This window comes from Dichotomopilus funicola, assembly GCF_033296635.1.
Source record: "Dichotomopilus funicola strain CBS 141.50 unplaced genomic scaffold C8A04scaffold_31, whole genome shotgun sequence".
In the NCBI taxonomy this organism is placed as follows: domain Eukaryota; kingdom Fungi; phylum Ascomycota; class Sordariomycetes; order Sordariales; family Chaetomiaceae; genus Dichotomopilus; species Dichotomopilus funicola.
Window position 1 is genome coordinate 348,874 of NW_026944052.1, and position 14,797 is coordinate 363,670.

A 14,797-nucleotide genomic window follows, 5' to 3' on the forward strand; every position below is an offset into this window, starting at 1 on the left:
CCTCTTTTGTCGTTCTTCCGTTCTCGTTTCTTCATGTCTGTTCTCGATTTCCGAAGAACACAAAATATCACAGACGGAAACAACAAGCGTTCTTATTTGTGACTTTGATCGTTACACTGACACACCTCTCCTGTGTTGTTTGCAGCAGGGGAAGTGGTAAAGGTCTAAAACTCCTTCAAGGTATGGAATTGACGCCTCGAGAAAGACGGTGGTGTGTAAAAAAGAAGTTATGGCTTACAAACTTGACAATGTCAAACGGGGAGAGGGAGATCATGTTGAATTGTTCATGGGTTATGTAAGTATCGACGAGGGTAGATGATACTAGCCAATAGAACTAAACGATGTTTAGGCGGCCCAGTTGGCGACAGCCCCAAGGAGGGCAAGCAATGAGGCGGGTATATAGCATATAAGAGATAGATAAGGAGCATTAAAGAGGAACAGGGAGTCGCTGAACGAATGCTGTACGTTTAAAATGTATCTAGGCCACCCCACCTATCGCTCTAGAAAAGCAGATTGCCAGCCATTGTGTCCGTCCATCCCGCCGTCTGTCCTCGTCACATCCCGAGTGAAAGGGACGGCGAAGAAACCGTGGTTATAACTAAACATAGGATAAATAGCACAAAAGCCGCCCACTATTACAAACAAAACCGGGTACCGAGAAGTGAAAGAAATGGAGGAAAAGCGAGAGAATGAACTGCGATAAGAAAAACTCCCAAACTCCTATGCTCGTCCCAACCAAGGGACTCCGTGTCGTGATAGATGTTAGATCATCGTTGTCCCTGCACTGGCGTTGAGTCCTGTTGTCGTTGGGCAGGGCGTTGCGAGGGTATTCATAAAAGGTCAAGGTACTCTTCTTGTGAGCGAGCGACCTGTGCTGGTCATGCTGGATATACTGTGCTAAGCTCCGTCAGGGCCCGTCAAATGGACCGGGCGTGGCGGCAAACATGTCAACCTGAACGGAGCTCATATAATGTTCCGCCAGACGGTTTCCGATGGTTCACATCCATTACTCCCCATTAAATGGAGAGAAGGGGTGTTACACATCAGCTAGCCATCTGGCGGGACGTGTGTTAGAGGCCCTCTTCGCCAGCTTTGCAAAGTTGTATCTCGCGGCCCCACTCGGACTTGAGAACCTGCGATGCAGTAATTCTTCGAGACGGGTTGGGGTCCAGAATGGAGTAAATGACATTCCTGCAACGAGCCTGAGAGTCGTGAGTCAATATCATCGTTACGGATCGGCAGCCGATCTCTTCGCTTATGCCGTGTCCGAGACAACTTACCCGATGCAACGCCTCGATCGGCGCGTAGCCCTCCTCATCTCGACGACCATCGAGATACCGCTTATAAAACTCGTCTTCGTCCTTTCGCGCGACTCGCCATAGGTGGCGACCCGTCCGCATCGCCATGTAAATTACACCACATGCCCACACATCAACTGCACGGGCATCGAATTCCTTGGCGGTATACTCTTCGGGGGCAATGTACGGAGCCGAGCCGCATAGACCGGACACCATGTGGGCGTCGTTCTCCCAAGCCATACGGAAGCACTCGCCGTTGCCGAAGTCGGTGATCTTGAGCGCGCCATGCGTGGTCAAGAGCAGGTTCTCGGGTTTCAGGTCGCGATGCGCGACACCCATCTCGTGCATGTACTCTACTCCACGCATCATCTGCTTGAAAAAGCAGTCGGCTTCTTGGACTTCGAGTTTGGTGGCCGAGAGGACAAGCGTGTATAGGTCACCACCCGCGCAAAATTCCATCACCTCACAGTAGTCGCCCTTGGAATCCTTGAGAAGGTCGAGCGTGTGGATGACGTTGGGGTGTCGGAGCGACGACGAGATGCAGAACTCGGCCGTCAGGCGTTTGCTGTACCGCTTCTCCGTCTCTTCAGGCCGCCGGCGAAACTCCTTGACTGCATATAGCTTCTCGCCCAAGCCGTTTTCCAACTTCTTGTGTGATATCCTCACAATGCCGAAAGCGCCGCGTCCGACGATCTCCTGGCACTTGCCATACTTCTCAACCAACGTCGCCGACGGATTGGAGGCCATTTTCTTGTCTGGCAAAGTCGCATCCTTCTCCTTCCTCAGATTGTCGACCCAATTCGATACAAGCGAAAGGTCGTGCTCAGGCGCTTGTTCTGGCTTCCTACCGAGGAAGTTCTTGATCAGGTCCACGAGCTTTTCCTGGCGACGGCTCGATTTGAGATGATGCTCGTGGCCGCCCTGAGCCTCCAGGTTGAGGACAAAACGTCCCGGCGGCTCCTTAGCGGTGACCGGCTTGACGGGTGGTGGGGAGGCCGTGGCCGGAGTCACATCTTGAGATCCTTTCTTGACCGCCGAGGTGCCGTTGGCGTCGGCTGCCACGGCGCGGTGGGCAGCTTCTTTTGTCGAGAACATGCGAGTCAGTCGGTCCTTCATAGAGCCCTTCTCGCTAGGTGGTTTTTGCAGCGCTTCGGCTACACCACCGGGAATAGGCGGGATGCCGTTCTGGCCGTTCAACTTGGGCGATTTAGTGGGGGCCTCAACGGATCGGATCGACGGGGGCTGCGACGAGTGTGGTGAGGCCCGCGGCGACGGCCGCGGGGAGGTCGATACCATGGACTGCGCGGAGGACGTCATGGCGGGCGAAGCTACAATTATAGGGGCTAGAGGCTGGTAGGATCGGAACGGCCTCGGAGAGAAGGAAGGGAGTGCGACGAAGAGGCGGTTTGGCAAATTCGGAATCCAGGAGCGGCTTTCGCGGTGGTGCAGAGGGCTGATGGTTCGGAAATGTCGATGATGCAAGGGTTGGGTCACTGCGGTTGAGCCGTGCAGCGCAGGCGAGGCGAGGCAAGCGAGCCGTGGGTGGTTTAAGTCACTGCGCTTATGCAAGCAACAGCGAGCTTGGCGGCGAGGAACGCCTTGGAAAGTGGGCAAAAGCCCGGGGTGTTGCCTGAACCGATCACAAAACGGCTGTTGTCCGGTGTTGAAGAGATCCTTAGGTCTCTGTTTAAAGAAAAAAGGGGAGAAAAAAAGAGGAGGAAAAATCGGCCGGAAAAAGGGCTCGACTTAAAGGTGGGAGAAAAATCCAGACGCTTGGAGGGTGAGCCAAGTGGGGTGGAGGGGAGTGGAGCTTGGGGGATTGGGAAGGCGGATGGATATTGTTCCTCCCTTTCCAAAATTTGGTCCGGTTCGAGATCTCGATTTCTATTCGTCTTCTCCTCTGTCTTTCTTTTTGTTGTATAATTATTTATTTTTCTCTTACACTCTACCTGGGGAGGCGAGCGGGCGGATCCTGCAGCTGCTAGTAGCGGCAGCCGAGAGCGGAATTCTGCGTAGTCAGGCGGCGTCTCGACATGGTGCAAAAGTGAAGAGGGAATGGGATGATGTCCGAGTGTCGATTACAGAGGTACTTGTATCGCGAGCGGGCCCTTTTGTTGATAAAATGGATTACAGAAGGACTGGTGTGTATTGGCAAGCTAAGGCAGTGGAGGCCCTGTAGGTGCCGATCGCAGGAATTGGTGGCTGATTGCCGTTTACGGTAGTATCAGGTTGTGAGAAAAGAAATCTTGTTGCCGAGGAAAGTGCTAGGCCACGGCACGGGGCGACTCAGTTAGAGGCGAAAAAACGTCTGCTGATCGTAGAGGGAAAGAATGACGGAGATGGCGGTGGGGAGCCCCAGTGTTTGTTTGACCAGAGCACAGGGCTCTCTTGCAGCACTGCCGCGTGCCCGTTTTTGTGTGTGACTTGGCTGTGCACCCCAAGCGCGAAGAAAACGCTAGGTGGAAAGCGTCGGTACAAACAACACAACTTAAGAAGGGAAAGAGCAAGCACTTGGCAAGTCGGAAAACGGGCGCAACCGTTGGCCCGGGCAAGCCAGGGCAGCCCGGGCAGGACCGCCCCCGCGGCCACAAACAGACAAGCCCGCACGGTTCTGAGTGGACTAACCTGCTGGGACGGCCTCAAGTGTGAACCTGGGCTGAGGTGCCCGTATGTACCGTGTTGAGGTTTGGGGGGGGCGGGGGAAACAGGGCTGAATAGGCCCAAAGGGCCTAGGAGACGTCAGCACAACGACCTCGGGAGGGGAGTCGAGGGCTCAGGGTTCATGTACCAGAGTACCAAACAGGGAACCACAAAGAGGGCCCGTGAGTGGCGGAAAGCGGAATGGCACAAATGGATGGATGGATGGTCATTAACAATAGCAGGTACGCAACCCCCAAAGGAATTGCGAGGGTTAGGTAATGGGATGGAGGCGGCCGATCTGCAGAGAACCACTTCCCAGGCGAGCCGGGTTGTGGTTCCTGATACGACTGCGGGCGCGGAGGCCGGGTTTCTTCTCGCTACGGCGGGCCCTTTCACGAAGATTCGAGCGTTGAGACAGGTGACAGGTTGAGACGCTGCAAGATGGAAGCGCAGACCGTGGCTGGGGTTTATGTAATATTCATGGGTGTAATGTATGTACCGCCTAACCGGAGCACCACATGCATCATACGGAATCGGGAACTGACAAATATGTCTCGAGGTTGCATGTCATCCACGCCCATCAGATGGATCCAGTATGCGGGTTCTCCCAACCCCCGATCTTGCTGCAGTGTGTTGCTGCAGCATGATTGTGCCCCTGTCGACGACCCTTCGGTTTTGTTGTTCAAAGGAGCCAGCAAAATACACCGAAAGAAAGTGAACCAGAGACTATTCCATTACCAGCCCGGCTGTGGTCAAGGGAGCTCGGAACCTCACGGGTTTGCGCACGCAGGCCCAGGGCGAAACGGCCCAAGGTCTCAGGGTAAGGTTAGGGCCTGAGGCTCTGGGGGTTCCTTCTTTTGCTGTCTCAGTTGTCTCACTGCCAGCTGCCGGAGCCCCAGCCAGCTGGTTTTGGCCTCGGCACAACTTGGCGGTTGCCTTTCCGAGACACCGCGCGTTTCCTCATTCGAGTTGCTTGCTCCTCGGAATGTCGCACAACTTCCCACCCACCAACGTCACCGTTGGCAAAATTCCATCGAAAACCTTCTTCGCTGCTATTGTCGGCTTCGCCCTTTGTTTCTTCCGTTTCTTTGTCGGCTCGGCAGCCCATGAGTTCTCGCACGCGCTGGATTGGCCGCCACTGTATCCCACAATAGACGTTTATTCCATTCGGAATGGTTGCGAGGAGGAATGCCAGGATAGTCGGCACCTCGACCTCTTCGATTCTACAAACGGGAAACTAGAAAACAACAACAGAGCGAAACGCTCTGGGCAGAAGCCACGACAGCAGCACGACATTGCATGTACTCTGTACTAGCCTTGTCTTGGCAGGCCAGCGTTCGTTTGCAGATTACCCCCGTTTTGTCCCCACTGCGGCCGTTCGCTGGAGGCTTTGTTTCCACCGGCCCCATCGTGCGATTTCTCCCCGGTCACGGCGTTGGCGGCCTCCCGGGGCACGGCCAGCCAGCCCGTGTTTGGACCGGCGAAGAGTCCGAAGCTGCCCGTCGGCTTCCGGTGTTAGGATCCAAGGGCTGTGAGAACCCAACGTCGTGAAACTGTTTCCTGTCCTTTAACAATCGGTTTGAAGTCTCCTTTTACCAGCATCACACGGAACAGGGCGCTGTGTCAAGAACCCAACCATTTTACGCTCCCGAACCGCAACCGTATCACGAGCTGACCGCCGAAACTACCAGCTGGGTTGGTGCAGTGAGCCGGAGCTTCTCACACAACTGCTGAAGGAGGGTTGCTTCACTAATTCTGCTTCCATTGGCTTGCAATTGGCCAAGAAATCCACCCCGCTCACAACAATCCAACACCGCTCTCCTGCTCCCTCCCCGTCCCTTCGTACCAAGCATCCTTGTTGCAGAGTGCATTGCAGACGCAATCTGCAAAATAACTACGGCTCCCATGGCTCTCTTAGCCCAAATGGTCAAAGCCCTCTGGGCTGCTGGTAGCTGGGACTGCACATTTGGACAAGCGCAGGTCGACGAGTGTCGTGCAGCAACCCGCCGCCACTCTTGGAGTTCAGGATCAGCCGTTGGTTTTGCTATGAGGCATTTTCCTGACTGCTTGTTTTCCCCATGGTTTGTTGCTCCTATCGGGTTGACAACTTGACTTGATTCTCGTTTCATGCCACACCACTCGGCGCAGACGCAGGCGCAGATGGGGACACACATGGATTCCATTCGGCGATTGTCGCTGCAGCACCGCACAATCTCACCCGCCTACTCCTCCATTGGCTAACTTCCAACACACCAGCGAGAACATGCCAGGACCGCCAAGAGCTCAACAACGCGAAAGCGCATACATATGCAGTCCTTGGAACATGTCCCGCTTGTCACCGCCGCCGCCTGTTGATATCCGATGTGGTTACTGAGAAAGTTCTCTCGCTCCGGCTTGGCCGTGTCTTGTCAGCCGTGTTGACGCCGCCAGTTTCCACCATACTGGTGCCGTCCTCCCGTCGCGACCGCCAACCGTCACGTCGTGCGGTCCTGGGCAGAGTCCTCCGCCCTGTTTTTTTCCCCTCGGCCGAGTCACCACATACCTGGGCCTAGCAGGGGCGGCCGCTAAATGACCACACCAGGCCGTTTCACCGCAGCTTTGGCCGCTGTCTGCAAACGCCCGAAACCAGGCGCGGCGATGCCCACCAGTCCGGTTCGGATATTGACATGATCGAGGATGTGGCCCGAGCCGCATGCCCGCAATGACAAGTTGACAACTGGCAGTCCTCGGTCAAACCCCAACTTTGGGAAAGAGATGGCCGGTGTAGACGGTCGCCAGACGTGCAGACAAACTCCGGACTACACATGCGCCGGCCCAAATGAGGCCGCAGGAGCCTCAAATCCTTGTCTTAAACCCTGCTTTTCGGGAACGAGGTGAGGTGCGGAATATTGCTCACACGTGGTCGAAGCACACGTTCAAACTCGACGACGTCGCTCGTGATAATTGATGCAGATCCTCCCCTCCGCCGAAGGGACTGTGTACCTCACTGTCGCACATTCGCCATGTCTCCGATATTGAACCGCGCGCGGGGTGACGCCACAGGCTTGTTTCAGCCTTGGCTTGCGGCCGCGGAAAACACATCAGACTTCCGGCTATGGGGCCTTGCATAGACCTTGCTTCTACTTGCTGGCCCTGAGTTGTTTTCTTTTTTTTTGTGGTTCTCATCGATTCTTTTCCACCCCAGATAAGCTTTTGCCAAGACTGTGGCGGCCGCCAGGTGAAGGGGCAGGCACACCGAGTCGATGGGGTTTTGGCTCTCATTCACTTTCTCCCCTTCCTCGTTCGCCGAGACTTTTCGGTTGAAGAATGAGTCGGGGGCGGCATTGCCGAGCGGCGGTATTATTCCATGTTGTTAAACCCCGTCTTGAGATATACCTTTGGGCCGAGCGGCTAGACCCTTCAACGCCTGGTGATACACACGAAAAGGTCTTCTGTCACTCGCGTCCCCCTACCGTGCAACCAGCTTCCTCCAATTTTAGGCCTTTTACTGTATCTTCACTCTCCGAGCCTCCAAGAATATTCCCGAGTTGTCTCATCCAAGAGAGTCTCGACCCGGCTTCTAGATCCCTAAGTGTTCACTCGTCGACTGTCTCAGCTAAGAGGGCCTGGGCTCGGGAATATTCAAGACATTGTTGATATTTTGGGAGGCGTGTACACCGCAAGATGCGGAAGATGGCTGTTTCACAACCTCTTGCCTCACTCCCGAAGTGAGACATGCCGACATCCCGAGGAGTGGGCCAGACAGTTGGTCAGTTAATCAGTTGCTTGGTCAATGATGTGAAATCGCAACCTCCATATCCGGGATCAGTGGGGAAATATAAGCCTGCAATAAGACGCTTACACTGCAGTAAAACCCCTTTCAGGTGCGGCGGAAAGATTTCCAGCGGCTCGGCTCGTTCGCTGTGGCCAAAAAAAGCGAACAGACAGCTCAAGTCCAATCCATTAACATTCGATCAAATCATGGTAAATCTTGATTGATTTACTCTTTTTTGTCTTTTGTCACTCTCTAGATTTATTCTTTTTTGTCTTCTTTCACTTTTTTTTGGTTTCTTCATTTTGTCTTTTTTCACTTTTGTAGCAAAGTAAGTTATCCAGGGACTTGGTCTGCCGCTTTTTTTGGCCATAGCGAGGCTCGGTAATATCAGGTATTATCAACTGATGTCAATTGGATGGTGGGGCTGATACTGGTCTTGGTTTAAGTGGCTCCGTGTTGAAACCTCCAACTCGAGCTAATTAGTAGAGGGAGTTGAAAAGCACACCGGGCACCGAGAAGATATGGGTTCTCGAGAGACACCCAGAGCTTTTCTTGTCCGTCCACTCGGATTCGACGGAAAACCCTCCCCATAAACACCATTCAGTAGCCTCTAGATAACCCCCCTGATGCTCGTTCAAACGAGACGCCAAGTGCGCGGTAAAGCGTCCAGGGAACAATGAGATAGATATGGTGGGGGCAGGGTCCATTGCAACAGTGCAGACATGGCGCCTTCTTTTCTTTATCTGATCCGTTGCTTACCGAACCGCAATCCCAAAAAAGAGAGCGGCATGAGTGGCTTGCTTCCTCAGGGGAAGAAACGAGGCGGGAATAGAGCTACTGTAGTGTATCCGTAGGGTGGCGGAACCTCTTCTCAGATCCCCCCACGCCGACCACCATGGTATACTTGATTGAAGGCTGGGGTTGCAATGTAGTGTACGCCGTCCGGAGTTGTCCATATCGGGCTAACGATATCGACATAGCGCAGAGTCTAGTGTAATTCAGATCACCTAACCTCGGAACAAGTCTCAGTGGCCATTAAAAATGACTTCTCCTTTTTTTTTAAAAAAAAAAAGAAAAAAAAGAAGGGAAGCAGGGAAGCCCTCCCTCGTCTACACTAGTGTATTCGGTAGGAATTCCATTCCGGAATGCGGCATTTCGGCTTGAGCAAACCTTAAAAAATCTTGGTCAAAAGTCACGCTAACCACAGACTAAAATGCGGGGGAGGGGGGGAATGCGACAACAGAGAGAGATGTAAGAGGCTAGGAAAGATCAACACCTCCTTTCTCCCACTTGAGAGAGACCCTGAATGCTTCGCTGCAGCCTTTGGGATGATCTCTTTCGTCATATCTCACGCTCCAAGTTCTGTCATTTGACAGTTGACACTTTGCCCACTTCCGGGTTTACCCGAGAATTCTTACTTCTCTTCATCCGACCTACCCATGAAACCACCATCACGACATTTGTTGGACCCCATACGAAGTACACGGATTGTGTAGTGTACTCCATATCCTGATTCTCATGTCTCATTCCATAGCCCGCCTCTCTTCATCCTTGGCATGTTCGGTCCATTACCTAACTTGTAATACCCCCCCCCCCCATACTCTACTGAATTTCCATGTCAACATCGCCGTCATTCTTAACCTCCTCCGCGATATTCCCACTCCCACTCTCCTGCTTATTTCCCTCAGCATTAGCAGCCACAGCCTTGGCAACAAGTTCCGCCAGGCCCATCCCGAGACCATTCCTCGGCCCCGGCCCCCTTCCTACCCCTTCTCGTCCACCGAAACCACCACCGAGACTACCGCCGAGACCAAGACCCCACGGGCGACCCACGTTCCCCGTGCTGCCGCCGCCGCCGCCGTACTTACTACCTCTACCGCGTTCACTAAATTTCGTCTGGTAAATCACGCCCGCCCCAACCTCCTCCTCCGTTTCCTCCGGCCCCGCATTGCCGGCGCCATCACACTGGCTATCATGATCCCGGCCTTGCCCAGGCCCCCGCCCTGGCACAGGTACCGATGAGGCGGCGCCTCTTTGAGGGAACCCTCTACCCCCCCTACCCCGCCGGCTTGTCGATCGCTTGATGCGTTCGACCTCGGCTTCGAAGGCGCGGTCGTAGACGTTGAAGTCGACGACTGTGGGGGAGTCGGAGACGACGTAGGTGGCTGCGTCCTCGCTGCTGTTAGTAGTGGTGTTGTTGTTGTTGGTGGTGTTATTGTCTTTGGCTGATGAGGGGTGTGGGGCGCCGTTGGGACTGGGGAAGTCATCAATGCCGCCTGTTCCGATGCCTAGGTGCGGAGGTGGATGCGCTGGAGCGCCCGTTGCTGGGTGTTGTTCGTTGGCTTGGATCTGGCTACTGTCATGATTGGCCGATGGTAACTGTGGAGATGCTGTACTGGTGCCGGTGGCCGTGGTCGCGGTCGCGGTCGCGGTGGCTGACGTGAAGCCGGTTGAGATCAGGGATGGCGAGGCGGTTAGAGGCTGGCCGAGCAGCAGATCGAAGCTGGCTTTACCGCCTTTGGCGTGGAATTCTCGACGCTGGCGGAGCAGTTGGGCAGCGAGGTCTGCGTTGGAGATGGCTGGTTCGGGCCGCGCTTTCTCGCCAGGCGGAGAAGACGGAGGAGTGAGAGTGATACTGTTTGGGTGGAGGGTGTTTGGGGGTTTGCGGACTTGGCGTGGGGCAAGGAGGCTCTTGAACTTGTGGATGGCTTTCATCTAACGAAGTCGTTAGTCAAAAACGTGGGATGGCGGGGCGTGTGCGATCGAGAGCCCGGAAAAGAACATACCACACAGATGAGGTGGCTCATCTTGCGAGTGAAGGCGTGGTTGAGTTCAAGAGAGTTGGGTGAGGTGAGCGGGTCACAGCAGTTCTCTTCAGTGCTGAGAAGGGGGTCCGTCCCTTGTTTCGTCACCCATGGATGTTCCTAGGGCGAGGTGAGTGGTTTGTATAATGGACAGCTTGGGATTCGAAAACACTTACCCTCAGGTCGGCCATTTCTATCCTCTTCTCGGGGTCCTTCTCAAGCATTTTCCCCATCAAATCAACAAAATCCGGGTTTTCGTCTGGGGGCAGCTTAGGCGTCTCCGTTTTAATGGCCTCATACATCTCGAGCACACCGTCCCGATTGAAAGGGATTCTGCCGTAACGAAGACAGTACAGGGACACCCCCATGGACCAAATATCGGCTGCCTTGCCCGAGATGTCCCCATGCTTGGCCATACACAGTTCGGGCGGGAGAAAAGCCGGCGAGCCTGCCGATTTGGCGGTCCGCATCTGACCAGGTTTCTCAAACATCTCAGACACGCCAAAATCGACGATTTTCAGGACGTCGTCCTCGGTGAGCAAAAGATTTTCAGGCTTGATGTCACGGTGGACAACCCCCTGAGAGTGCACTGCGGTGGGCGTGAGCATTTCCAGTGCGAATAATGCGAGTCCGTGAGAAAGGACTTACAATACTCAATACCGAGGATAAGATCTCGGAACCAGTGCCTGCATTGCTCCTCTTCATAGGGCGTTGCAGCCTCACTGAGGCCTACCTTCATGACGACCCCTTTCTTACACATCTCGAGCACCATGTATAAGGTGTCGTCATCGGGGTCGTCCAAAACTTCGATCAACTGGACGAGGTTGGGGTGATTCAACTTCTTCATGATGGCGATTTCGGCGCGGATCAGAAAAAGGGCATCTTTCGCCTCCTTAGCTTGCTGGGCCGTGAAGCCCGCAACGGGGGCATCAGGGGCGCCAAAACCAGCCCGGTGGAAGCGCCCAATTTGTCGTGGGCCGCGGCGGAGTACATCGGACTGGGCACGCTTTCGGAGGCGAGTTTTGGAGAACGCTTTGACAGCCTGGAAGAAGGTGAGTGAGTGGGTAGTCCTCTAAGTTGCCCAGAAAAGGAGGTAAGAACTCACGTATTCAGTACCGAACTGGTCGTTGGCCAAGTAGACTGCGCCGTAGGAGCCCCGGCCAATCTCGTCTTTGATAACGTACTGGTTGAGGTGGTGATGCGAGCGGCCCTCGGCGTCTTCATTGGTGTATTCAGATCGCGCGTTAAGGGTTTCCTAGAAGGGTTGAGGTAAGTGTGTGCTTGCTTTGTATTGTATTCAGGGGGAGGAGTTCTCCGTAGCTATAACATACCTTGATCTCGCGGTGAGCCGAAGGGGTCCTTTTATGGTGTCTCATGGGGCTTGAGAAACTTTGCACAGTTGCTGGCGCCGAGCTGAGAGGATATTGTTAGCCTTGTCAAGCCTCAGGTGTGGAGGGAACTGAACCCACCGGGGATGAATTGGAGACGGCCTGTCATGGTGATCGCCATATAGTTCAACCTGAATCCCTGGTGAGAGCACGCCCGCGGGCATGGCGGTATGGATCGCGGGAGTCGTTTCACTGTCGCCGGCCGGCCGTGGGCGTGGAGGCAGAGTCACGGTAGTCTCTCGAATCCGAGAATCGTTCGGTTCCGCCATGATAGATTTGATCCAGATCACTGCGCAGATAAGACTGGAGGTGAAAGTCGGGATGAGAAAACGGCAGGGGTCTTCAAACACATATATCCGTCTTCCAAGACTCTACCATGGCGCGGGGGTGGTTCACTGGTACAACGAGTCCGGGCTTTTGATATCCAAGACGTCTCGGAGTTGACAGAGCTAGCGGTCTTGCGATACCGAGAATTCAGCAACCCCGAGGTGGTGGCGTTTGGCGTGTGGCTGGGAACGAGGGGGTGGGTGGTGGATGATAGATTCAAAAAATGAATTTTGTTCGATCCGCGTCTTCAAGAGAAGGTCGGAGTCTTTCCGTTAGGCACGATCTTCGATCGAATCTGCAGCGCTGCTAAACTTAGAACGCAGCGGTGGCCGCGGAGTGGCCACCAAACGAGAGGCCAAGAGGAAATTCTGTAGGGTACGAAGTAACACCACTGCACCGGCGTGTTGGGGTCGGGTTTCAGGGGCCTTTTACCAAGAAATGAGCGAAAGAGGAGTGTCAAGTAAAGTAATTATGTACCCAAAGAACCACGTAGACCGGGCTGCATCAGTTCAAGATCTAGGCCGGTACCTATCGAGCGATTTGACCCGCCTGCTGCGTTTTAACTTTTTCCAGCGTGTTGGGTTATCCGATACCCGACATTCAGCAGGCGCCTGCCGGGCATGGAGCGTCCCGTCGAGGGTTCGGTCACACCCCTCTAACAGCAGAGGTACCCCACTACAGCACTCGCGACCCCGCAGACTCAGAGCCTCATAGGGATAGCGCACGGACCTTATTGGGTGGAAACACCCGTACACTAGCGCAGAAACCCGAAAACAGGGGTTCGGCAACACACCTCGCACCACTGATCAATCAGCTGCCAGCAACAGCTCCCGCAAACGTTACCGTAACCTCCATCCCGTGGTCCGGAGGTTAATCAGGGCATCTATCGCGACGCCGCTCCGATTTGAAGAAACCCGACGACGCGCCGAGCGGTCCCTCAACAAGCCCGACTGCCAATCTCCTTGGCGACAACATCGCACGCCCCCATCCTTCCCCGTATCTTGCCGTCTTGCCGGCCTGCCGTCCATCTCGCTGTTTCGTTCAAACACGTCGTCGCCAGTTGCAAAGTCGTTCCGCGCCAGGGGGGAACCTCCCCCCGACCTAACCCGCCATCATGGTCGTCTATTCATTCTACATCTTCGACCGGCATAGTGCGTCTCCCTTCCCCCCGAATCCAAAAACAAAACCCACCAAAAAAGCCAAGACTAACCACGACCATGCACCCTCTCTCTAGCGGAATGCATCTACTCCAAGACCTGGCTTCCAACCACCGCCACAGCGCATGATCCTCAGGCCACCGGCGCGTCACACCAGCTCCGGGCATCAACAGCCGACGACGCCAAGCTCATCTTCGGTACCGTCTTCTCGCTACGTAACATGGTGCGCAAGCTCGGGGGCGATGATGACGCCTTCGTATCGTACCGCACCGCACACTACAAGCTGCATTTCTACGAGACGGCCAGCAGTCTGCGTCTGGTCATGTTGACGGACACGGCGACGTTGAGCATGCGGAATGTGCTGCATCAGATATATATCAACTTGTGGGTGGAATATGGTACGTTTCTCGGCTTAGGACATTGATGATGGGGGTGGAGTTGAGAGGCAGAAAGCTAACATTGGTTGGTTACCAGTGGTCAAGAATCCTCTCTCGCCGGTCGAGCACAAGGCTGGTGCCGGTGTGAAGAACGAGCTATTTGAGCTAGGACTTGACCAGTTTGTCCGAGGACTGATGTGAGAGGTATGCGAGACGCAATACGAAAGCTCAAGGGGAAACGTGCTTCTCCAGGGTCAAGGGCAGGTATGCGGTTTGCATGAGAGATATGAACCAAACCCTCGGTCGCAACTGCTGCTGTTTGTGGGACACGCTCCTCGGCCTAGGACAGACACGCTAAAGGATGGCTTTGCTATAACCTTCCGGGCACTGTGTCCTGACGGAAGCGTATAGTGTGGTTGCTCGCAGCGTTGGAAACAAGGTGTCGACCATGGGCGGTGGTGGCTTACACGATAGCTGATTATCTATGGGCGCTCCAGAAAGCCTGACCCATTGGCAGCCATGGAGGAATATTGAAAACAAAAGAAGGCGACGAAGATTTCAAGGATACAGAGATACCCAAATAACTTACCACAAGAGAAATTAGGTCAACGCGGAATTGTAACGTGGTTTCTGAAATGCACATTACGGATTACAAGCATGTGGTTCACATCTACGTACTAAACCCTCTCATTACCGACCACCCTTGAAATAAAGTGCCAACTGTCAACGTGGAAAAAACACTCTCTCAAAATCTTGCTATTTTCATTCCCCGTCTGATCTAGGTATCGTCAAATAAGGCAAAAGCAACCCTGTTCTCTTTCCTACTTTCCCACGAGCCGTCCTCCTAAGCCAGGGGGGTAAACAAACAGACCAAGTCCGAAAACATAGGGGGTGGATAAAGACAAAAAACACCACAAGAACGGACAAGATAGTCATACACGGAGCCAAGCCATCTCCACAGCATACAGTCATTATGAAAATAAATGGTTCTCTGGGCAAAAAAAAAAAAAAAAAGACCACAACAACAAAACGGCTCTCAACCCCACCGCGGG

The 14,797-nt window shown here is 54.2% G+C and overlaps 3 protein-coding genes across 3 annotated transcripts; 1 reads left to right on the forward strand and 2 right to left on the reverse strand.

Annotated features, from left to right (window-relative positions):
- Positions 1-1,070: 1,070 nt before the first annotated feature.
- Positions 1,071-2,615, reverse strand: C8A04DRAFT_28699 (kinase domain-containing protein; the record flags this gene model as incomplete). The annotated part of the gene is made up of 2 exons (XM_062780746.1): positions 1,071-1,202; positions 1,281-2,615. The coding sequence occupies 2 exons, from the start codon at positions 2,613-2,615 to the stop codon at positions 1,071-1,073; spliced, it is 1,467 nt and encodes a 488-aa protein (XP_062637077.1).
- Positions 2,616-9,294: 6,679 nt separating this feature from the next.
- On the reverse strand, positions 9,295-12,153 carry C8A04DRAFT_28700 (kinase-like domain-containing protein; the record flags this gene model as incomplete). Its single annotated transcript, XM_062780747.1, has 7 exons — positions 9,295-10,407; positions 10,479-10,616; positions 10,673-11,085; positions 11,145-11,538; positions 11,602-11,751; positions 11,828-11,909; positions 11,966-12,153. 7 exons carry the CDS (start codon positions 12,151-12,153, stop codon positions 9,295-9,297), a joined length of 2,478 nt encoding a protein of 825 aa, XP_062637078.1.
- A 1,172-nt stretch (positions 12,154-13,325) lies between these two features.
- Positions 13,326-13,946, forward strand: C8A04DRAFT_28701 (Longin-like domain-containing protein; the record flags this gene model as incomplete). Its single annotated transcript, XM_062780748.1, has 3 exons — positions 13,326-13,362; positions 13,446-13,766; positions 13,843-13,946. The coding sequence occupies 3 exons, from the start codon at positions 13,326-13,328 to the stop codon at positions 13,944-13,946; spliced, it is 462 nt and encodes a 153-aa protein (XP_062637079.1).
- Positions 13,947-14,797: the final 851 nt, after the last annotated feature.